Source organism: Prionailurus bengalensis, chromosome E1 (genome assembly GCF_016509475.1).
Source record: "Prionailurus bengalensis isolate Pbe53 chromosome E1, Fcat_Pben_1.1_paternal_pri, whole genome shotgun sequence".
Taxonomy (NCBI): Eukaryota; Metazoa; Chordata; class Mammalia; order Carnivora; family Felidae; genus Prionailurus; species Prionailurus bengalensis.
The window spans coordinates 56,145,213-56,168,532 of NC_057347.1; the positions used below are offsets into that span (position 1 = coordinate 56,145,213).

General features: G+C 53.5%; 1 protein-coding gene across 2 annotated transcripts; it reads right to left on the reverse strand.

Annotated features, from left to right (window-relative positions):
* Window positions 1–463: 463 nt before the first annotated feature.
* On the reverse strand, window positions 464–20,815 carry ST6GALNAC1 (ST6 N-acetylgalactosaminide alpha-2,6-sialyltransferase 1). 2 transcript variants are annotated; one of them, XM_043585664.1, is made up of 9 exons: window positions 19,947–20,815; window positions 3,540–4,191; window positions 2,957–3,125; window positions 2,610–2,781; window positions 2,241–2,379; window positions 1,893–1,996; window positions 1,605–1,694; window positions 1,419–1,518; window positions 464–1,180 (listed from the first exon to the last, which is right to left on the reverse strand). In XM_043585664.1, exons 1-9 carry the CDS (start codon window positions 20,075–20,077, stop codon window positions 989–991), a joined length of 1,749 nt encoding a protein of 582 aa, XP_043441599.1. In that variant the 5' UTR covers window positions 20,078–20,815; the 3' UTR covers window positions 464–988. The 2 variants fall into 2 exon arrangements, with proteins under 2 accessions (XP_043441599.1, XP_043441598.1); XM_043585663.1 differs by lacking the exon at window positions 19,947–20,815 and having other exon boundaries at window positions 3,540–4,608.
* Window positions 20,816–23,320: the final 2,505 nt, after the last annotated feature.

A 23,320-nucleotide genomic window follows, 5' to 3' on the forward strand; every position in this document is an offset into this window, starting at 1 on the left:
TAGACAATCTACAGTGAAATTAAGTAACGCCTTCAAGATTTCACAGCTGCTAAGTACAAGATTTGGAATTCAAAACCAAATCTAGGAACATTTTTATTTATTTATTTTTTTAATCTCATTTTTTTTAATTATATGAAATTTATTGTCAAATTAGTTTCCATACAACACCCAGTGCTCATCCCAAAAGATGCCCTCTTCAATGCCCATCACCTACCCTCCCCTCCCTCCCACCCCCCATCAACCCTCAGTTTGTTCTCAGTTTTTAAGAGTCTCTTATGCTTCGGCTCTCTCTCCCACTCTAACCTCTTTTTTTTTTTTTCCTTCATTTTTACTTATTTTTGAGAGAGACAGAGCATGAGCGGGGGAGGTGCACAGAGGGAGACACAGAATCCGAAGCAGGCTCCAGGCTCTGAGCTGTCAGCACAAAGCCCGACGTGGGGCTCGAACTCACAGAGTGTGAGATCATGACCTGAGCCGAAGTTGGACGCTCAACCGACTGAGCCACCCGGGTGCCCCGATCTCAGCGAATGTCTTGATCTCAGGGTCATGAGTTCAAGCCCCTCAATGGGCTCCTCGCCCATTGGGTTTACATAAAGCCTACTCAGGCAAAACACCAAAAAAGGCCAACTCGACGTGCGTCCGTAGGTTCAAGCTTCTTCCCCTGGTGTCAAGCATCTTCTGGACAGTGAAGGGTGAATTTCAGCAGGGATCTGTGGTATTGACCAGTCATCACGCCATTTCGTTCAAATTCCTTGGTCTCCAGACCAGAGTCCTCCTCCCTTTGAACGGAACCCGTAGCGATGTTCCGAGGTCTCCAAAACCTCAGTCATTTGCCATCTTGGGAGTCTCTCCTCAGTGGTCCCCGGGGGTGTCTGGAGGGGCTTGGAGCCCAAACTGAGCCCTGGGAAAATGGCGGAAGGCCTCAGCACCCCCCACCCTGCCCTGCGCCCCGGAAAGGCCGAGGAGACCGCTGCTGTCCAGGCTCCAGTCACATCTTTGGTTTGGAAGTTACGGAACGCTGGTACAGCCGGATTATACCTTCATCGTGCAGCCGCTTCCAGAGCGTTCTCTCTAACTGGAAGTCGTGGTTGATGTAAAAGACTGTTTTTTTCCAGGACTTATCATAGTAGTGATCGGAGAATTGCTCGTGGCCCTCGGTGATGAAGCCATAGGCACTCACCTACATAAAGGTCGGAGGAGAGAGAAGCCTGAAGTCGCTCGCTCTCGTGGTCTCTGTGTGTCGGGGGAGGGGGGCTGTATCCTGGCTCTAGCCCTAGGGCTCCGGACGCAGGTCCCTGGACGGACACTTACGGGGCCACACTCCCCCGCCCTCCCGGCCGTCGTCCGGTGCTGGGCACGTCCAGGAACGGCCCGCAGCTGTTTCCCCAGGTGGGCCCGCTCTTGCTCCAGAATCTCACCTGGTCACAGAGCTGAAGGGCTGTGAGCAGGAGGAGGGCGCCGGTCGTGGGCCGGTAGATTCTCCAGTGCACAGTGTCCAGGGTCTTGGACCTCAGGAACCTGGGAAGTGCCCCGGCCCCAGGCTGTCAGGAGGCTGCAGGGCTGACAGGGGCCCGGGCCTCTCCATACGCCTCAGCTGCCCTCACCTGTTTTTCATGTACCGCAGCGAGTCGGGGTGCAGCAGTAGGTATCTGTCCCATGGCGGGTCTCCCTGGAAAGCCACCTGGGGCCTGTGCCTGTGGGCAGGAAGGGGTCGTTCGCGCTCCGTTCTCTCGCCTCCTCCTGTGTGGGCCAAGTCAGGGCACCAGGTACCCCACCCATCTCCAGGTGACAGCGGAGGCTGTCCCCACCCGCCCAGCCCCCTTCAGAGCCGCTCCAGACACAGCTCCGCGGGGGGGCCGGGGGGTGGGGAAGGAGGGGGGGCCGGGGGGTACCTGAACCAGGAAAGGCTAGTCTTCACCAGGCTCTGATTGAGAAACATCGCCTCCAGCCACTCATAGTCTCGGGTGCCTTCCAGGAAGTGCAGGTAGCGGACGTCCTGAGGACCAAGGACAGTGTGTGGTCCGAGTCCCGCCTTCAGGACCAGGGGCGGCCTGGCTCTGACTCCGGCCCGCCCCCTGGCTCTTTCCGGCTCTGTCTGGCCATCGTCCGTGTTCCCGCCCCTCATCCGAGCAGACCCTGCACCGACCAGACCCCAGACCCAGGACACCCGGCTTCCTCTCTTGGCTCGTGCGCCCTCGTTCAGATTCTGCGTGCGGCCGGGCCCGTCCCTCCTTGCTCACCTTCCCCAGAGGCACGTGCCGGAAACCCTGACCGTCCAAGGCCATAAGCGACTGGGTCAGGGAGAAGGCAGTGAAGCCATAAAACGATGTCCGGGTGCCCACATCCTGTTCGTAGCCCTTAGTGACCGCTCCACTCAGTCTACACAGAAAGAGGCAGACGGAACCCGTGAGTGCAGGAGGGAACGCACAGAGGTGGGGAGGGGGGGATGCACAGAAATGGTGGGGGGCGCGGCAGCTATATGGGGAGTCTCCGGAGAGCCCAGGATTCCACCTTCCAGGTACAGGCAGAGAACGCCCAATGAGACCTCTCAGAAGAGCCCGTCTCTGTAGGAGGGAGTCCAGGCGGGAGCCCGGGGCCGGACCGCTTACCGGAAGACGTGATCATGGCTGTCTATCTCCTGGCCCACGTGAGAGTTGTTCAAGATGCCCCCGTTGCCCACCACGGCGCACGTGATGCACTGGGAACTCCCGGCGGGGAGACCGGCCAGGAGCAGCTGTTGCTGGGGCACCGGAGGGAAGCGGGTCACGACCTTCTGCACCACTGGAACAGGGGAGGTTCACGTTCAGTCCCCGGAGGGGCCCGGAGGCAGCCCATCATTTCTCCCGGGGCTGGTGGCCTCCAGGGAAGAGGCAGGCCAGAGGCAGAGGGCAGCTGCCGTGTGCTGTGGGCCCAGGCCCTCCCCGCGCCACCCCCCCCCCCACCCCGGAAGACTCACACGAATAGTTGAGCTCCATGAACCCAAACGGTGGCGCAAAGTGCTCCAGACGGTCCCACTCACTCTGGTTGAAGTGGCTGGAGTCCAGGAAGAGGGTGAGGTTGGCCAGAAAGAGTGTCCGCAGCCAGGGTGACTTGGAGGCCTTGACCTTCACTGAGTCGGGGCAGGTCTACATGCAGGAAGGCGGGTCAGGCAGGGACAGGCCCCGGAAGGCCACGGCCAGGGGCGGGGCTGGGGGCAGGGGCAGAAAGTGGGCCTGAGAGGTTGGAAGGCACTGCGGCTTCTGTGGTGTTCGGGATGCAGATTTGGCCGTCTTGCTGCAGAGCGGGTAGATTCTCTGACCCTGCCCGGTGACCCTGCCCGGTGACCCTGCCCAGGCCTTCTGGGAGCTCCAGGGCAGGCCCCGGGCCAGGATCTGGGCCTGCCTTCCCGTCCAGCCTCCACCACTTTTGGAAAGAAGGATGGGGAGGGCACGGGGTGGGACCAGGCAGGGCCTGGGGGCGGAGCCCGGGAGGTCAGAGAGGTGGGGTGGCCTGTCTGTCTGCAGGGGCCTTCAGAGCAGGGAGCCAGGGGGAGGACTCACCGTCTGTAGGGCCCCCATGTCAAAGCTGTATTGTTCCTCGAAATCCCACCGGGGCTCAGACTTGAAGTTGGCGGCCCGCAGACTTCGGCTTCTCTGTGTGGTGCGGGCCTGGCGAGGGGTGGAGGGTGGCTTGGCCCGGGGTGTCTCCCGGCGGGGCATCCCGGCCGAGGCCACTCCTTTCATTGACCCTGCTCCCGGGGTGGTCAGCGCCTCAGCCTGGCTTTCTGGCACAGGTGTCCTTGCCGTGGTGGCCGCTTTGGCCCGAGGCTTCGAGGGCACCGTCCTGGTGGCCGTGGGCTCCCCATTCTGGTCCTGCCTTCCTTTGGTTGTCCTCGCGTCCTGACTCCTCAGTGACAGTGCCTCTGAGGCCACTCCCCCATCCCGTGCCCTCGGGGGCCGCGTGTCCAGCACGGTGTCCTTCCTCTTTGGACCCCTCGGTGGGGCCGGCCCAGTCGAGGTGGCCCCACCGGTCTCTTCTCTGATGTCCCCCTTGGCAGGGAGGGCTGTGGCCTGGGCCGGGGCCACCTGCACGCCGTTCCCTCGCGCGGACGATGATGCAGGAGCCGCTGTCCTTCCTTCCCGTGGGGGAGCCTGCCGTGCAGACTTGTGTGGCGACCCTGAAGATCTCTCCTCGTCATCCATGTGCTGACGCCTAGGGACGGATGTGCCCTTTGATTAAGGTCCAGGATCGTATCAACAGGTTGAAGCATAAATGGTATTTCTTTTTGTGCCTCCGGTAGACTTCAAACCGGTTTCCGCGAGACATGAGTATCGCCATCTATGCCCCAAATTAAGCTGTTGGCGTTGGGTCTGGAAACTTACCCGTGACCTCTAAGTGGCGGGCGGTGGTGGCTTGGAGTTTGTTATGGGAACTGGCGTCAGGAGTGCCGCTGACAAGGCTGACCTTGGACAGCGCCCTCTCTGCGCTGGTTCCCGGATGACTGTGACTCTGCCCTGTTACTAATATCTGTAGGATGCTGTTGACCTTTTCTCTTTTTCTTTTTTTAAATTTTACTTTAAAAAAAAAAATTTTTTTTTAACATTTATTCATTTTTGAGACAGAGAGAGACAGAGCATGAACGGGGGAAGGTCAGAGAAAGAGGGAGACACAGAATCTGAAACAGGCTCCAGGCTCTGAGTTGTCAGCACAGAGCCCGACGCGGGGCTCGAACTCACGGAGTGCGAGATCATGACCCAAGCCGAAGTCGGACGCCCAACCGACTGAGCCACCCAGGCGCCCCTAAATTTTACTTTTTTTAAATGCTTGTTTATTTTTGAGAGAGAGAGAGCGACAGAAAGAGAGAGACAGTGTGAGCGGGGAAGGGATGGGAGAGAGAGAGGGAGACACAGAATGCTGAAGTAGGCTCTAGGCTCTGAGCTGTCAGAACAGAGCCCGACACGGGGCTCGAACCCATGAACCGCGAGATCATGACCTGAGCCGAAGTCGGACGCTCAACCAACTGAGCCACCCAGGCGCCCCATCTTTCTTTCTTTTTTTTTTTTTTAATGAAGGGTAGGTAACAAAGGTAACCTCGTTCATAAGGGAGTTCATAAGGGAGTCATGAAATATACATTCATGTCAAGACTATAGCTGCCATCCTTGATCGAAAGATCGGCCTGAAATATTTACTTCAACCCCTGCCTAACAACAAGCTTGCCTGTTGGCATTGTTGGGAAAAAATCTCGGTACTCAGCAAGTGTTCACTTGTCAAGAGCCCCCATCTCACGTTAGATGCCGGACATCCCGGATGCGAGGTGTGTTTCCCAGCCACCTGCAAGGGGAACCCTAGTGAAGACACATTTGTGTGATTACGGTACAGAACATGTCTCACCCCGGGCGGGGGGCACGTGAGCTTGGTGGGCACGAGGGAAGGGTCTGTGCCTGGGCAGGAGATGATCCCCAGTGGGTAGACAGAGCCGGATTATTATCTGCATTGTAGGTCCAACTAAGGAGTTTGGACTTCATCGTTGGTCTTCTTGTCCAGGAGGAGCAACTGAAGAATTTCAGGGGGCGGGGGGGCGCCTGGGTGGCGCAGTCGGTTAAGCGTCCGACTTCAGCCAGGTCACGATCTCGCGGTCCGGGAGTTCGAGCCCCGCGTCGGGCTCTGGGCTGATGGCTCGGAGCCTGGAGCCTGTTTCCGATTCTGTGTCTCCCTCTCTCTCTGCCCCTCCCCCGTTCATGCTCTGTCTCTCTCTGTCCCAAAAATAAATAAAAAACGTTGAAAAAAAAATTAAAAAAAAAAAAAAAGAATTTCAGGGGGAAGAGGGGGATGGGGAGGGTGCCGAAGCAAGGGGGTGGGGGCCCATAAGCTGAATTCCACTGCACGGTGCTTGGTCTAGCGGTGGGAGAAGATACATTCAGGGTGCCTGGTCTGGCTTGGGGCACTCAAGGGTTTTGACTCCAAGGGATACGTTTACTTTCTTTTCATTCTCTTGTGCGAGGCCGTCAAAAGTGTCACTTAATTTATGCAAATTAGCGTCAGGTGTTCTGAGAAAAGCGTGGGTCCTCCGCTCCGCGCGGTTCTGTAATCGGACTTTGAGGTGGGGTCTCTGGGCTCACAGGTTTGGGGGGGCGATTCCTGGGAGCCTTGGGAGAAAGAATCATCCTGTCTGGTGAGCTAGCCATCATCCTAATGGATTTCCAGGTGTCCTTAACTCCTGCTCTTTTTCCCTGATGTCCTGGGCCTCCCTGGCTCATCGTGGTCACTCTTGTCCCAGGCAGCTCCCTTGTGTCTGCTCTCATTCTTCCAAGTCCCGTATCACAGACTCACTGAGGCCACAGAGAGAGAAGAGAGAGCATGACAGGTGCAGCCAGCCAGACCCGAGTGGGAGTTGGCCAGCATGACTGGGAGAAATCTTCACCCCCCCCCCCCGGCCCTCGGTTTTCTTATCTGTAAAATGGGCTGCTGCCTTTTGCCTCTGAGAGAAGTCAGCTGTGGGCGTTGACTCACAGCCCGCGTTTAGCATCTGGCACGAAACACCTGCTCAGCCAATAAGACCCGCCCTTCTCTCCGCGAAACACCTGCTCAGCCAATAAGACCCGCCCTTCTCTCCGCGAAACACCTGCTCAGCCAATAAGACCCGCCCTTCTCTCCCCGAAACACCTGCTCAGCCAATAAGACCCGCCCTTCTCTCCGCGAAACACCTGCTCAGCCAATAAGACCCGCCCTTCTCTCCGCGAAACACCTGCTCAGCCAATAAGACCCGCCCTTCTCTCCCCGAAACACCTGCTCAGCCAATAAGACCCGCCCTTCTCTCCCCGAAACACCTGCTCAGCCAATAAGACCCGCCCTTCTCTCCCCGACCGCGGGGCTTCATTCGTTCTTGATTTGTCGTGTGCAAGTTGGGGCGGGGGGAGGGTCTCCTGAGTCCGGGGTCCCAATCCCCTGGTTGCAGCTTTGACTTCTGCCCGCCTCCCAACTCCACAGCCCATAGTTTGTTCTTTTATTCAGCCACGACTTTTGAACGTCTCCTGTGAACGCTGGGCTAGTTACTGGGGCCTGGGTGACGAGCTCCACCAGGTCCGGTCCTGCCCCCACGGAGCCCGGGATATATGGGGGACCACAGATCATCACAGATAAAATGCCAAGTTGTAACTCGGAGGTGTGCCGGGGAAACGGGTGATCGTGATGAGCCACGGGAGGTAGCCTGACCCAAGCTCCGTGTCCGTGACAACGTGAATGCTAAACCCCTACGTGGCATCGCATTGGGCGTGTTTTGGGTTGTAGTCGTTCAACGAGGTGTCAGCTCTGCCCTAGATCGCAGGCTCCGAGGGGGCAGAAATCACTCCAAGCAGCCCTTACTGCAAAGCCCCCCCGGGGTGGTGCCATATCAAATCAGTGCTTTCGAAAGGCTTTCTTTTAAACATTTTTTTTAAACGTTTATTTATTTTTGAGAGACAGAGCGTGAGCGGGGGAGGGGCAGAGAGAGAGGGAGACGCAGAATCCGAAGCAGGCTCCGGGCTCCGAGCTGACGGCACAGAGCCCGACATGGGGCTCGAACCCACGGACCGTGAAATCATGACCTGAGCCAAAGTCGGATGCTCAACCGACCGAGCCACCCAGGCGCCCCTTGCAAGGCTTTCTGAGCCCACCAGGAAATGGATTTAAACAAAACGTGGGAGAGAATTTGAAATATGTACTCGCAGAAGAACATCTCATTCAACAGCTGTTCACTGTCTCCGGGCAACGTGCTTTGTGGGTCCCAGGAATACAAATTTGAACAAGGCACAGACCTCGAGCCCACAGAAAACACAGTCACTGTTGTTACAGGTGGAAGACAGAGGAGACTTTGATCCCTAGACCAATAGAGGGCTGGCCCAAGGTGGTACCAGCAATAAGGAGATTACCCATGTTAATCCTTCCTCTTGTGGGGCCTCCCTCTGCATTGTGGCCGTGTTTCCTGCTTCCTGCGCCCCAGGGAAGAATGCTTGTTCAAGTGCTCCAAGAAGGACACTCTCTGACTTTCAAACTTCTCTGGAGGCTGTTAGGGAAAGGCTGACAGTGGGGTCCTTCCTCCTGGGAACACTTACACATTGTTACCTAGGCTCAGTGAACAAATGGCCCTGCCTTTGTTTTATGGCTCAGAGAAGGGACTCGAACGAGAGCTATCCCAGCCCAGAAAGGAGAGAAGGGCCGCGAGGCAGGGCTGGGCTGTGACACGGAACAGCCTGGAAAAGATAATGGCCTTCAAGGTTTGAAGCCTTTATTCTTTGTTTTCCATTTTAAAAAAAATTTTTTTTCAACGTTTATTTATTTTTGGGACAGAGAGAGACAGAGCATGAACGGGGGAGGGGCAGAGAGAGAGGGAGGCAGAATCGGAAACAGGCTCCAGGCTCCGAGCCATCAGCCCAGAGCCCGACGCGGGGCTCGAACTCACGGACCGCGAGATCGTGACCTGGCTGAAGTCGGACGCTTAACCGACTGCGCCACCCAGGCGCCCCTGTTTTCCATTTTTAACTAAACAAAAGGGGGGGAGGGGCGGGGAGATTTATCATAAGGAGAGAAAACATCTTGAGCCCAAGGCCAGGACATGGCTGGGGCTCTGGAAGGTTCTGGAACCTGGAATCTCTCTTGGAGGCCTGTCCCTGTTCCTACCTATCCTGTTTCCCTCTCTGCTCCTCAGCCCGCATGGAGGATGGCAGCCCCGAGTCACCTGCCCCAGGGACTCTTGACTCTCATTCTGTCTCACTTGGGTCCCTTCTCCATTCCTGGCCACATGGTAAGTGACACGGGTCTCATGGCAAGTGGCCTCCTGGGGTCCACCCTGTGCACGGGAGGAAGACAGTCGGTTATTGGCTCATGAACTGGGCAGACACCCCTAAAGAATCCATTCTGAAAGAGGACCATCCACGCGGAGTGGAAAAAACTGAGATAGTTCAGAACATACACTTGCTGGATTTGGGCCACCTGTGTTTCGTAGAAAGGTTTGAGGCCTTGAGATTCACTCCTCCCCTTAAAAAAAATTTTTTTTCAAATGTTTATTTATTCTTGAGACAGAGAGAGACAGAGCATGAACAGGGGAGGGCAGAGAGAGAGGGAGACACAGAATCCCAAGCAGGGTCCAGGCTCCGAGCTGTCAGCACAGAGCCCGACACGGGGCTCGAACTCAGAGCCGTGAGATCATGACCTGAGCCGAAGTCAGATGCTTAACCGACTGAGCCACCCAGGCACCTTCTCCCCTTTAATGTCACAACTGAGCTGAAGCCCCAGGCTCGGGGCACAGGCGAAGGCCTAGGTGTTAACTCTCATGGCAAACAGCTCTCGTCACTCAGCCTTGAACCTCGGATTCACCTCCACCCGCATTTCCCACGCCCAAACCGCAAGAGGCGTCTAGAAGTTTCCCTTCCAAACTGCGAGCACCTTCGCGTGGCTGTGATCGGGGAGCTGGTGTGGCAGGGTGGTTTTCCACCCTAGACGCGGTGGGCGTGCAGCCCAGACAGCTGGCCCTCTGCCTCGCGGTCACGCCAGCCCCTAAAGAGGGGGCACCAGGCACTCCTTCCTGCAGCCCCTTCCAGAAGCGGGAGCCCCAGGGCCCCGTGCAGGGCTGTCTGCCTGCGACGCTGGCAGATTACTGATGACTCGTTTAAGTTTTACACGGAGTTGCAGCAGTGACCCAGGTACTGACAAAATTATGTAATTAAGTCCCATTTCAATTGCCTATAATTAAACACAACTATGATTGCTAGGAATGTGGGTGTTTTACGTAGGCATTTCCTTCTGTTCCTGCCTGGTATTTACTGAATGCTCAAATTCCTTCCGGCCATATGGTGAATGCCCTGCATTTGTCTTGTCCAGATCCTATGTGATCCTGAATGTAAACACCATGGGCAAGGCCGGGGCGGAGGGGGGTGAGGCAGGGGGGTGGTGAAGGAGGGGACCCTGTTTTCTGTTAAGGGTTCCGGGGGACAGGCAAGCCATTTACGGATCGCATCCAAGCAAAAAGCAATTCCATATCCAATTCTGATCTACCGGGGAGGTAAAAACGTAAAATGTTGCACTCTAAAAATAAATTTATCAGCGGGGATCACATAGCTCTAGTCAATACGTGAGACGGATACGGAAGAATAATGGTCTGACATCTTCCTCCCTCCAAATTCTGAATTACGCAACACTCAGGGGGACCTGGAAGCAAAGAGGTTCAAGGTTTCTTTGTCCTTGGCGCCATGAAACAATGGTTGGCAAGCGTGCGATAGCACAGTGGATCCTTGAATGGCGTGGGGGTTGGGGGGGGGGGCGCCCGCCCACACACAGTCGAAAATCTGCGTGTAACATTTGACTCCCCCCGGACTCAACTCCTAATAGTCTGCTGGTGACTGGAATCCTTATCAAGAGCATGCACAAGTCAATCAACCCATGTTTTGTGTGCTACATGTATTGCATACGCGTTCCTACAATCGAGTCAGCCAGAGAAGAGAGAACGTCTTTCAGAAAATCCTAAGGAAAATGGGGGGGCGCCTGGGTGGCTCAGTCGGTTAAGCGTCCGACTTTGGCTAAGGTCATGGTTTCACGGTTCATGAGTTCGAGCCCCACATCGGGCTCTGTGCTGACAGCTCGGAGCCTGCTTGGGATTCTCTCTCTCCCTTTCTTTCTCTCTCTGCCCCTCCCTCACTCGTGTATGCTCGCTTCCTCTCTCTCAAAAATAAACTTTAAGAAATTAAAAAAAAAAATTCTTTTATCCAGGAAAAGAAAACAGCTCAAAACACCTCCTTGATGATGTAGCAACTGCACGTCTAGGTATTCATCCGAAGCAAATGAAAATGCTAGTCTGAGCGGCGCCTGGGTGGCTCAGTTGGTTAAGGGGCCGACTTTGGCTCAGGTCATGATCTCAGGGTTCGTGAGTTCAAGCCCTGCATTGGGCTCTGTGCAGACAGCTCAGAGCCTGGAGCCTGCTTCGGATTCTGGGATTCTGTGTCTCCCTCTCTCTGCCCCTCCCCACTTGTGCTCTGTCTCTCTCTCTCTCTCTCAAAAATAAATAAACATTAAAAAAAATAAAAAAAAAAGAAGAGAAAATGCTAGTCTGAGAAGACACACACACACCCCTATGTTCATGGCAACATTACTCGCAACAGCGGAGATACGGAAGCGACCCAAGTGTCCATCGGTAGATGAATGGGTAAAGACGCGGTCAATGTGTACATAATGGAGTTGCTCAGCCGTTAAAAAGAATGAGATCTTGCCATTGGCAGCAACGTGGATGGACCTGGGGGGGTATTACACTAAGTGAAATGAGCCAAAGATCTTCCAGTAATAAATAAGACACGGGGCTGTGAAGTCCAAGCATCGGGAATATACGATAATATCGTAACAACTTAGTATGGTGACAAGGGGTAACTAGCCTTATTGTGAGCATTTCATAATGTCTGTGAATATCGAATCATTATGTTGTATACCTGAAACCGATATACAATTTCGTATATCAGTTATTCTTTAATAACCTCCCCCTCCCAAACCAAAACCCTTTGATTTCCCTAAATAATTCTGGGCTGTGCCATTCAGTGGAACAGACGCTGAAGAGGCTCCAGGCTAGGTGTGCCTGCCTTGTGATAAGTGGCTGGCCACACACAGGCCTCTAATCACGTCCTCACGACCTGGACCCCCTTCCCCGGAATCCCCACCATCGGCTTCTTTGCTCACTCGTTTTATCTTGAGCCTCTTCAGGGTCACGCGTCTGGTTCCCCCACCTGGGTTTTCATGATGCCTGCCTCTCCTTGGAAAGGGGAACCGACTGTAGGGTCCCCACAGTGTCTTTCCTCACCCCCTGCTGAGGACCCTGTGTGATGGGCGGCTCTCCCCTCCAGTACCTGATTTGTATTAAGCCTTCAGGGGGACAGGCAAATCATTCAGGGATCGCATCCAAGCAAAAAGCAAATCCAACATCAAGTTCTAATCTATTGGGGGGGTGGTTAAAAATATAAAATGTCCCACTTTTGGGGCGCCTGGGTGGCTCAGTCGGTTGAGCGTCGGGGTTCGGCTCAGGTCACGATCTCACGGTTTGTGAGTTGGAGCCCCTGCATCAGGCTCTGTGCTGACAGCTCAGATTCTGGGTCTCCCTCTCTCTCTGCCCCTCCCCTGCTCACACTCTTTCTTTCCTTCAAAAATAAATAAATATTCTTTAAAAATGTAAAGTAATTCAGTAACAGTAGGGCGCCTGGGTGGCTCCGTAGGTTAAGTGTCTGACTTCAGCTCAGGTCTTGATCTCAAGGTCCGTGAGTTCGAGTCCCGCGTTGGGCTCTGTGCTGACAGCTCAGAGCCTGGAATCTGCTTCAGATTCTGGGTCTCCCTCTCTCTCTGCCCCTCCCCCACTCACACTGTCTCTCTCTCTCTCTCTCTCTCTGTCTAAAATAAACATTAAAAAAAAAAAAAAAAACTTATAGCCCAGCCTGGAGCCTCCCCAACTCCCTTGGTGCCGGCCGACATAACTCTTTAGGGACTCTGGTCTTCTCTGAGATGAAAACCAATCATTCTGCTTCCCCCTCCCCCAGACTTTGAAGTTTATTTCCCCCAGGAAATCCTGACACTTTCTTGCATGATTTACATTTTAGAACTTCACTTTGAATCTTTAGATGCGTCCACAAGTTGCTTCAGTCGCTAAAATCTCTACTTTGCCTTAATTCTCTTTATAGGCTCCAAAGAAAACACCCAGAAATCCGTATTCTATTGTTATTCCAAGTGTTCTCTTTTCAAATCAAAGCCAATTCTCTTATTTGTGTAGTTTCCGGCCAATTAAATCCTAATGGGGAACAACAGAAAGCGGGAGAAGAGGAAACACATCTAAGCCACTGCTCCTAACGCTTCAGTAGCGGGATCCAATTTCCAAAGCTCTCCCCCAGCAGGGGAGCCCTGAGTCTTCTCTGGGATCCCATTCACCTCACTGAACTCACTGTGGCCCAGGGTGGGTGGGAGGCTGGTTTAAATGTTGGACGATTTCCCTCCCTGGGATCCACAAAAACAGACACAAGCCTACAGCTCTCCCCAGACCCAGAGGCGTGAGTCTTGAGATTAGTTAAGGAGAGTAGGGAAGACCTTGAACGGGGAGCGTGGTGGGTGTGACCGAGGTCATTGTTGTAAACCCAAGAATGGCAGGTATGCCTGGGTCAAGAATCACAGATATGAGATGAGACCCTGTGGCCCGGTGGCTGGGAAACGATCCTTGTGAACCAAGTCTGTTTAAAGCAGAGTCTATGTTTATCCCCTGTATCTCGTACCTAGCTTACCTCTCTTGGGGATAATCACAGAAAACTAACTTCCCGACACTGGGCAAGAGGACAGCGGAGCTCACTGCGGTGGAAAGTCACCTGCTTGAGTTCCAGCCCGGCCACCAAGTGACCAGCTGTGGGATCTTGGGCAAGGTGCAGCACCCTGAGAGCCCCTGTTTCCTCATCCATTAAATGGGACTGTTTTCTTTTTTAAGAACTCCAAACTTACCTTTATTATGATATTTAGGGAAATATGTCATTAATGTTGAATGGCTACCGATGAGGCACTTACATTTCACTAAGATTTCATTTAAACTACCTCAAATCAAATAGGTTTAGCTCTCATTTTGCACATTATTGATAAAATGTATTGGCCTCTTTTGGTTTTGTTTTGTTTAAAATTTTTTTTAACGTTTATTTATTATTGAGAGAGAGAGAGAGCATGAGCAGGGGAGGGGCAGGGAGAGAGGAAGACACAGAATCCGAAGCAGGCTCCAGGCTCTGAGCTTTCAGCACAGACCCTGATGCCGGGCTCGAACCCACGAATTGCGGGATCATGACCTGAGCTGAAGTCAGACGCCTAACCCACTGAGACATCCAGGTGCCCCAGTAGGAACTAGAAAGTAAAGGACACCCTGAAAGACCTTAGAGGGAGGAGAAGATTTGGTGAAATAGATCAAATGTCTCGGAGAAGGACTTGTCTGTTTCCTCCCACCATCGCCCCCTCCCTAGAAAGGAGGGTGAAGAGGACAGAGAGGAGAGAGGGGCTCTGGGTCCCAAGTTTGGAGGGCTCCTGCGCCCTACTTGTCGTGTTCCTAGGGTCTAATAAGACCCCTGACAGACAATGGCTGACCCCTGAACCCAGGAAGACAGAACCGTAATTCCGACAACATCAGGAAATTCTCACACCTTAAGCCAGGTGGACATGAAAAGGCCAAGAGGCAGGGACGACGGTTGTCGCCACGGCCACACGAGGGCTAAGAATCAGCCACCCCTACCCGGGCGCTGGCACGGCGTGGCCATCCGGGAGCCCTTGGCATCATCCTGGGGAGGCGGCAGAGGAGGGAGGACGGTCCCGACATGAAGTTTCCCTGCAGCACCATGAATGGGGGTCCAGGATCGGAAACCAGGAAGTTATAGAAAAGAAAGTTCTGTGTCTTAGACCAAAATAAGACAAAAAAGAGAATCCACAGAATTGTTGAAGACAAATGCATTCCAGACCAGGAAAGCCAAGCAGGTAGAGACATGGTCTTAGCTGGTATCTACCTATCCAGGGGCACAATGGAGACTGGGACCAAATGAAGAAGATACGAGAAGTAGTCCAATAACCCAGGTTTGAAATCATACAATTGTGTCCCAGTCCTTCCTCTCTTTGTTGCCAAATCCAGCCGATCTGAGTTATTCAGGCCTTTCTTCCGACCGCCGACCGCCCAGGGCTCTTGGGCCCTAAACCATTGCAACAGCCTCTACCCTAGCCCCCCACGGAGACCACCTTCCCCCCACCGTCTGCCGTGCAATCTAGTAACCGAGGAATCTGCACAATGCACAAATGTATTCAAGTTACTCCGTTCCTGTAAAGCTTTTCATAGCCGTGGAATCTAACTGTTGGTCCCTCAAGGGCCACGCATTCACTCTTTCATCAACAAGCGTTTGAAAACCACCTCGCAGGGGCGCCTGGGTGGCTCAGTCGGTTAAGCGTCCGGCTCTTGACTTCCGTTCAGGTCACGAGCGCACTATTGGTGGGATCGAACCCCGCGACAGGCTTCTTCGCTGAGAGCCGGGATCCTGCTGCGCATTCTCTCTCCGCCCCCCGCCCCTCCCCTGCTTGTGCTCCCCCCCCCCCCCCGAAATAAATGAATTAACTTTAGAAACAAAAAATGAAAAAACACTGCCTAGGGACGGGGGTGGGGCTTGTGACACCAGCCTGGGTCGTGGCTTGGAGCACAGACTCCGGAGCCAGCTGGCCTGTGTCTGAACTTAAGTGACAAGGGTGATCTTGGTGGGGAAAGTTGCCTAACCGCTCTTATCTGTAAAAGAGGGGTGTTGCTGATAATAATATCTACCCAAAAGCCTTGATGTGTGGTCAGTAATCATGGGTTCTGGAGACCAGTGCCTGGCATGCGGAGCCCCTATCAGCCTTGCTCACATTAGTCATCAGTCCCTGGAGGAACACGCCCCGCCCCCCCCACCGGTGGCCCCGCTTCTGCACCATTCCTTCTGCTGCCTCCTTACTGCGCGGTGTCCCTCCCTGCTGCCATGTCGCCCAGCCCGCCAGCGCTCTGCCAATGCCACCAGGATGTTGTCCTGATCCTGCCCCCTGGATGTAATTACTCTTCTCAGTTTCTTCCCATAGCGCTCGTCACCTTGGACTTAAATCGGGGGCTCGGGGGGGGGGGGTATTTACCACTATTAATAATGTCACCCTCCCTCTCTTGCTTCTTGTGTGGCTCTCCCCTCCATCGGACTTTGAGTCTCCTGAGAGTGAACGCGTTCCGGGTAGTGGAGCCCAAATCCCATGTTCACGTCTCTGTCTTGCTCCTTCCTGGCTGGGTGGGATTAGGCTTAGCCTTTTGGAGTCTCATCTCCCTCATTTGTGTAAAAGAATAAAAACGCTGATCTTGGGCGACGATTGCGAAGATTGGAAATCACCCCCAGAAAAAAAAAAGGGGGGAATAACCCCCAGAAAGCTCCTGAGCATAGGTGCAGGTCTGGGGAAATCTCCAGCTCTGAGATGATATTGAGGTGTCATTAACATGCAGACTTAGGAACAGGGACCTTCAGAAACCGCTGATCCTACACTTGGGTTGGCATTCTACGACTCCCTTTTATGTCTGATTTTACTGTCACCCTTTGCCCAGGCAGCACTGTGGGGCGAGGTGGGCCACCCTCACCCCCACCCCGACCCCGTCTCTAGCTGCACACGTGCCTCCCCTCCCCCCGCTCTTCTTCAAAGTGTCTCCTGATTTTCCGCTTCTTCCTACCCCACCCCTCCCAGATCTTCTGCACCTTACGTTTCACTGCCTAAATCTGCCAGGGAGGGCATTTGTCAGCCCCGGTCCTTCCCTTCACCGCAGGATAATCCGCTGTCGAAGTCCCTCCCTTGGTTCCTGCCCTGGGTCAGGCCAAAGTGGTGACTCACACCTCCCTTCCGATCTATCCTGTTCCCTCCTGGCAGACCAATCGTTGCACAATCCTGCTTCGGTGAGGTCGCCTCCCTGCCTGAAAGCCTCTTGCATCAACCCTCGGCCCCACCCTCCTGAAATGCCCTCCCTGGGCTCCCCAGAGCAAGCCCCTCATTTCTGCTAGGCGGATTCGGATTCGCCAGAGGCTCAGCCAAGAGGACACTTCTGCGGGTCGGCCTCCTTGTTTATGCTATCCTCCCCACAAGCCTTTTCCAAGCCCTCCCTGCCTCCGAGGTCCTTCTTCTCAACGAAGCTTTCAACAGACACACAACCTTTCCTCCAGGGACCTCTGGCTCAAGGCGCCCAGTCTCTGCTCTGCGGTTGATTGGCAGTGTAGTAAGGAGAGACTTTCACTGAGAAGTCTCAGTGTGTGGCCCTTTTCCTATCTCTGATGCCTAGGGCAGATTTACTCACTTCACAGTCACCTTTGATGACTAAAACTCCGTCCACACACAAAACAAAACAAAACAATTACAGAAAAGATTTAAAAAAAGACAAAGCAAAACACCTAAACCCCAAATTCAGTCTCATCCATTTAGAATTCCAGGTGTCCCGCCTCCCCCCCCCCACCCCCCAGAGACCCAGGCTTGGCAGGGGTGAGGCTGGAGGGGTGGGGGAGGTGGGGGCAGCTAGAATCCCTGATCAGGCACAGAGTAGACCTTCCCTTCCTTCTGAAGGCCTAGCTCTCCTGTATTATTACTCAAGTCTGGGAAGAGTGGGGAGCACTTGGTGTCCCCGCTCGCCCTGAGGTTCCAGTGGCTTCTGTCTGCTGACGTGCTGCTCTCGGTAGGGTCAGTAAGTGTGGCTTCCCTGGGGCAGCGCTCTCCTTTGCATTGAGGATCCCCTCATGAATGCCCCCAACAGTATTCGGGGTCCCCAAACGCTCCTCTGGAGTGGATGTCCCTTTACTTGGCCCCAGCGGGTAACTGGGGAGTTCCGGGGCTGTGATCCCTCCTGGCACCACAGGAGTGCTGACCTGCCGTCCACAGCCTCCTGGGCTCTGAAGGCCCAGGCCAGAGCCTTCTTCCCATGTACATTACACCATGGACAATTCCCACCACCTTCCGCCTTCAGAAATCTCTAGACCAGAAACAGGCACAAGTCTGCTTATATCTCCCCCTAACTCCAGGACATGTGACATCGGCTGGGGAAGGAGACCAGGTATCCGGGTCACTATGAGTGACTCCTGCAGCCCACTCCTACCCCAATGTGTCTCTCCAGGGACACTGTAATCCTCTGACCTTGTCTCCTTCCCTGGGCTTCTTTTATTTTGTACAAACTTTCTTTAATGTTTACTTATTTATGAGAGAGAGAGAGAGACAGAGCACAAGCCAGGGGAGGGGCAGAGAGAGAGGGAGACACAGAATCCAAAGCAGGCTCTAGGCCCTGGACTGTCAGCACAGAGCCAGACGAGGGGCTCGAACCAACGAACCGTGAGATCATGACCTGAGCCAAAGTCGGATGTTGAACCAACTGAGCCACCCAGGCGCCCCTCCCTCCCCGGTCTTCTTGTTTAAGCCAGATTGCGTTGGGTTTTTGTCACTTGTGGTCAAAAGAGTTCAGCGTATGCAAACCCAGATTCACACCGTGCACAAAAATAGGCTTCAGGTAGGTTAACGATTTAAGCTTCAAGAAAAAAAGTACAAAAATATTAGTAGACAATATAGAAGGCAATGGGAAGGGGAGGAACAATAAGATAAAAACGGAGGGAGGCAAACCATAAGAGACTCTTAAATACAGAGAACAGGGGCGCCTGGGTGGCGCAGTCGGTTAAACGTCCGACTTCAGCCAGGTCACGATCTCGCGGTCCGTGAGTTCGAGCCCCGCGTCAGGCTCTGGGCTGATGGCCCAGAGCCTGGAGCCTGTTTCCGATTCTGTGTCTCCCTCTCTCTCTGCCCCTCCCCCGTTCATTCTCTGTCTCTCTCTGTCCCAAAAATAAATAAACGTTGAAAAAAAAAATTAAAAAAAAAAATTAAATACAGAGAACAAACTGAGGGTTGCTGGAGGGGAGGTGGGTGGGGGGATGGGCTAAATGGGCGATGGGCATTAAGGAGGGCACTCGCTGGGATGAGCACTTGTAAGTGATGAACCACTGGGTTCTACTCCTGAACCTAAGTCTACACTGTGTGTTCACTAATGTATATATATTCACTAATGTATATATATTCATTAATGTATATATATATGTATACATCACTATATATATATGGCAACTTATAAAATTTTGGGGTGGGACAGACTTTCCCCCAAATTGCACAAAGTCCAGTGGCCATAAAGGAAATGATAAATAGATTTCACCTACATAAGAAGGAGTTGTGTCACATGAGATAGCATAAACAAGGCAATAAAAACAAACATCAGCCTGAAGAAAACATTTCAAGTATTGTTACATCTACGATAGAAAAGGGTTAATATCCCTAATACACAAAAAACTCCTATCTCTTATCGTTCAATAAAAGAGAAATAATTTCACTTCCTTTTTTGGGGGGTGGGGAAGCAAGAGATATGACCCAGCCATTCCCTAGAAAAAGATAAGTGGCGGTGACAGCTGGCTGACTTAGAAAAAATGCAAATGGTCAGCACACGTCAGAGGATCCTCAAATTCACGGTGGCCTGAGAAGTGCAAAGTCAAAAGAGAAACATATTTTCACCTCTCAGTTTCTAGAAACTTCAAAAGCATTAGTGATCTAGTGTGGTGACCGAGGAGAGAGTCAACGTTCACACCTGTTACGGTAGCCTTTTCAGAGTTGATGTGATGGCGTCTGATGGGACTAGATTTGTATGTAAGGATGAACTTGGGGGCCACAATTAAGCGAAGGGAGAGGTTCTTTTCTTTTCGTTTTTTTGGGGGGAGAGGTCGTTTTCTGACAAACTCCACGGGGAGAGTGTGACTTTGAAGTGCATGGAATCGGGGCGCCTGGGTGGCTCAGTCGGTTAAGTGGTCGACTTCAGCTCAGGTCATGATCTCGCGGTCCGTGAGTTCGAGCCCCGCGTCGGGCTCTGGGCTGACCGCTCAGAGCCTGGAGCCTGTTTCGGATTCTGTGTCTCCCTCTCTCTGACCCTCCCCCGTTCAAGCTCTGTCTCTGTCTCAAAAATAAATTAAAAAACGTTAAAAAAAAAAAAATTTGAAGTGCATGGAATCCACGGGGTAAATCTTGTCCTTTAGGACACAGCGAATGGCATGTAAGAACTCACCCCAAAGCTGCTATTATCATTCACGGTCCCAGAGGGGGAAGGCATTTTCTGTCTATACCTTCCGGAGACCCAGACTCCTCGTTCCCAGACTCCTGCCACGTTTCCCGTCTACCAGCCCCCAAGGCATCCGGACCCCTTGGTTTTCCCACCCTGACACCTGCTTGTCCCCCAGAGGCCCCCTGGGATCTTTCTTGCCAGTGTTTCTTGACAACATCCCTGACCCCCGCCTACCCCCGTGTGGGTGCAGCAGGTTCCCCAGGCTTCCCCGGACGAGAGGCTTTCCAGTTTCCTCTAATAAATTCTCAGGCACTGGGAAAGGGGCCAGAACCTTACCTGAAAGGTTTCGTATTGGGTTCCTTAACGAAGGAGGGCAGGACAAAGAATAAGGAGATCAACACGGCCAAAAGCAAGAGCCATTGGACAGCTTGGTCCAGACGACTGGGTCTCCGCAAGCAGGTCCTCATGGTGGTGGCTCGGGTGCTGCGAGAAAGTTCTACATATCCTGGAGCTTTGATGTGGACCGCAGGTAGTTTAAGGGCTTAGGGCTCCCGGCCAGGGAGTGCACACCGGTTGTCTTGACGGTGAACCACTCTGGGAGGCACGGAGTCTATCAGTGTCTGCGAGCAAAAGGGGGAGCTGTCTTCCCTGCTTTGTGGAGGCTTATAAGCTGGCGTGGCTCGAAGGAAGAGAAACTCCTTTTGTTCAAACAAGTTTGCTTTCCTTTTCTTTGTCGCTGAAGCCAATTTCTGCATGTACAACTTTATGAGAAACGTGCACACGTCACAGGGAACCTCGCTTTTATCAGGTTCCAAACCCTTGGGGACCCTGGACAAGTGCAGACGCTGGGAGAGCCTTGAACGGCCCCCAAGTTCAACATGGCCTTTATAAGGAAGGTACAGGGAATCTGGTTGGCTTTAAGACCTTCTAGCAGTCTCTCCTAAAAGAACGTTCTGCAGCCGTAGACCAGAGCTGCGAGAACATCTCATTTGCAAACTGTTCAGGGTCGCAGCTCTCAGTCCTGGGTGCGCATTAGAATCACTTGGGAGCTTTGCTACATCCAATGCCCAGACTGCAACCCCCACCAACGAAGCCGGAACCCCCAGGGGTGGCTCTTCTCCCAGGCAGGGGTATTTTTTTGAGTTTCCCCCAGGTGATCCCGACACGCGGCCAGGTCGAGAACCGCTGATTTACCGTCAGTCGGCTCAACCTTCCCGGCTTCTCATGCGGAGTCATGACCATGACAGCAACCAGTGGCGTGGGTGCAGGCGAGAGCTCTGAGCCAGGCACTCCGAACGGTGTGCACGTGGGACCGCCCTCACAGACACCCGAGCCGCTAGGCGTTGTTATCAACCCCCTTTTGCGGTTGGGGACATCGCCTTTGAGAGCAGGCGGCTTGCCCCAGATCGCGGAGGGCGCCCTCAGCTCTCGGGGACCCATCCGACTGACCTACAGATGGCATCCTTATCTGCGGAGTAATGACACCTCTGAGAAATCATTAACTATGTTTTAATAGGAAGAACAAAAGGCGTGAGGCCTAGGGGAAATGTGTAGCTCAGAGAAGTGATACCAAGACCCGGTGTAGAAGACTTAGAAAATTCCGAGACGCAGCCCTCGGTCAAGTACGGTGGGTTAGTACTTTTCAAACTCTCGCTTACAGCATGTTGAATCACGCAGGGGTTATCCAGCAGCCGAAATGGCTCGCGATCCTCAGCTCTGAAGGTCGCGGGACCCGGGTTCATGGCTCACACACGGCCGGGTGCATTCGGAGGAATCGCACAGCCTCCCATCCTGTACCCAACGTCCTTGGCCTTCACCCAGGGCACGCACCAATAAATGTTTAAACCACCTTCCCCAGGCAAGATGAAAAGAGTAAGAACATGCTTCTGAGTGGCTGCCAGGAATAGAGACGCAGGATGGGCTTCCTCTGCCCCTTGCCATACGCCGGGACGCATGGCACTGTTCCAGGGGAGGGGCTGGGAACGAGGAGACAAGTGCCTCTCAGTGCTGATTCAGTCTCTCTCTCTCTCTGAACACACCTCACCTGCAAACGACCCTATACACTGATTCTATAAACATTGTCTGCATAGACCCGGGTTAAGTTCTAACTCTCCGCCTTAACCGACCCTTAATTGACCAGAGTTCGCCCGTGAACTTGGCACGAGCAATCGCCCGACGCCCTGGTGCCTGTTCGCCATGCTAGGCAAACGGACCGCGCTTGGGGAAGGCGCTGGCTTACCCTTGGCACTGGTCTGATTGCGACGAACCATCTCTTACATCTCGCCCCCTGCTCTTGGAGAAGGTTCTGGCTGCCAGTGTTTTCTCTCTGCCTTCCACAGCGCGGAGAGATCTAAGTGGGCTCCTGGGCGCGAGCTGAGCCACCGAACAACGGTCTTGCTGCTCACCCCCTCAGCGGTGGGTGGAACTGGGAGCCCTCGAAGCCCGCTGAGGGGGTGGGGGGTGGGGTGGCAGACAATCCAGACTTCTGGCTTCTTGGTTCTCGGGTTCCAGACAACGTCGCCGCCGGGCACAGAGTGAGATCCAGAGAAACACGCGTTCTAGTGGAAACAGACTTTCCGAATGGGTTTCTGGCCATCACCACGGTTTCGCATTAGGTAAGGTGGACAAACTTCCCTCTCCTTTTAAAGCCTCTGACTTTAGGGGCGCCTGGGTGGCGCAGTCGGTGAAGCCTCCGACTTCAGCCAGGTCACGATCTCGCGGTCCGTGAGTTCGAGCCCCGCATTGGGCTCTGGGCTGATGGCTCAGAGCCTGGAGCCTGTTTCCGATGCTGTGTCTCCCTCTCTCTCTGCCCCTCCCCCGTTCATGCTCTGTCTCTCTCTGTCCCAAAAATGAATAAATGTTGAAAAAAAAAATTTTTTTAAATAAATAAATAAAAGCCTCTGACTTTAGAGTTTATACGTCAGCTGACAGGATGCACGAGATCTTCCGTGCAGATAAAGTTGGTAAATGATCATTCTCGGTAAAAGGTAAGATTGCGGCGCTCCCGCAGATATGAAACGCGAACATGTGTTAAAGGTTTCATTCCAAGGGGCGCCTGGGTGGCGCAGTCGGTGAAGCATCCAACTTCAGCCAGGTCACGATCTCGCGGTCCGTGGGTTCGAGCCCCGCGTTGGGCTCTGGGCTGATGACTCAGAGCCTGGAGCCTGTTTCCGATTCTGTGTCTCCCTCTCTCTCTGCCCCTCCCCCGTTCATGCTCTGCCTCTCTCTGTCCCAAAAAAAAAACAAAAAAAAAAACGTTGAAAAAAAAGGTTTCATTCCACTCGTAAGCAAACCGGGCAGATGTAATATTGATCTCCAAGAAGTGCAGGGGCACCTGGGTGGCTCAGTCGGTCGGGCGACCAACTCTTGATTTTGGCTCGGGTCGTGATCTCACAGTTGGTGAGTTCGAGCCGCCCCCACGTCGGAGCCTGCTTGGGATCTTCCCTGTCTCTCTTTTTCTCTGTCCGTCCCCCTCCGTTTGTACTCTCTCTGTCTCTCTCAAAATAAATCAGCTTAAATAAAAATAAGCAAATACATAAAAGAGAAGCGCAGAGGCACAAATTAAAACAGCGTAAGGGTGGTTAACAATGATTGCAAATGGGGACAAAACTGGTTTTTCCACAAAGAGGAGGAGCATCCGATAGACAGGACAGAATCTGCATGACTATCAACTCCCTACAATTTACCGAGTTGTAAAATAGTTCAAAGAG

Excerpts from the sequence above, each read along its gene's own strand:
- ST6GALNAC1 (XM_043585664.1), bottom strand. The coding sequence starts at position 20,077 with ATGAGGACCTGCTTGCGGAGACCCAGTCGTCTGGACCAAGCTGTCCAA. Across the intron at positions 4,192-19,946 it reads CCCAATACGAAACCTTTCAG|GCGTCAGCACATGGATGACG; the intron begins GTAAGGTTCTGG and ends ATCCGTCCCTAG. Across the intron at positions 2,380-2,609 it reads AGCCATGATCACGTCTTCCG|ACTGAGTGGAGCGGTCACTA; the intron begins GTAAGCGGTCCG and ends CTTTCTGTGTAG.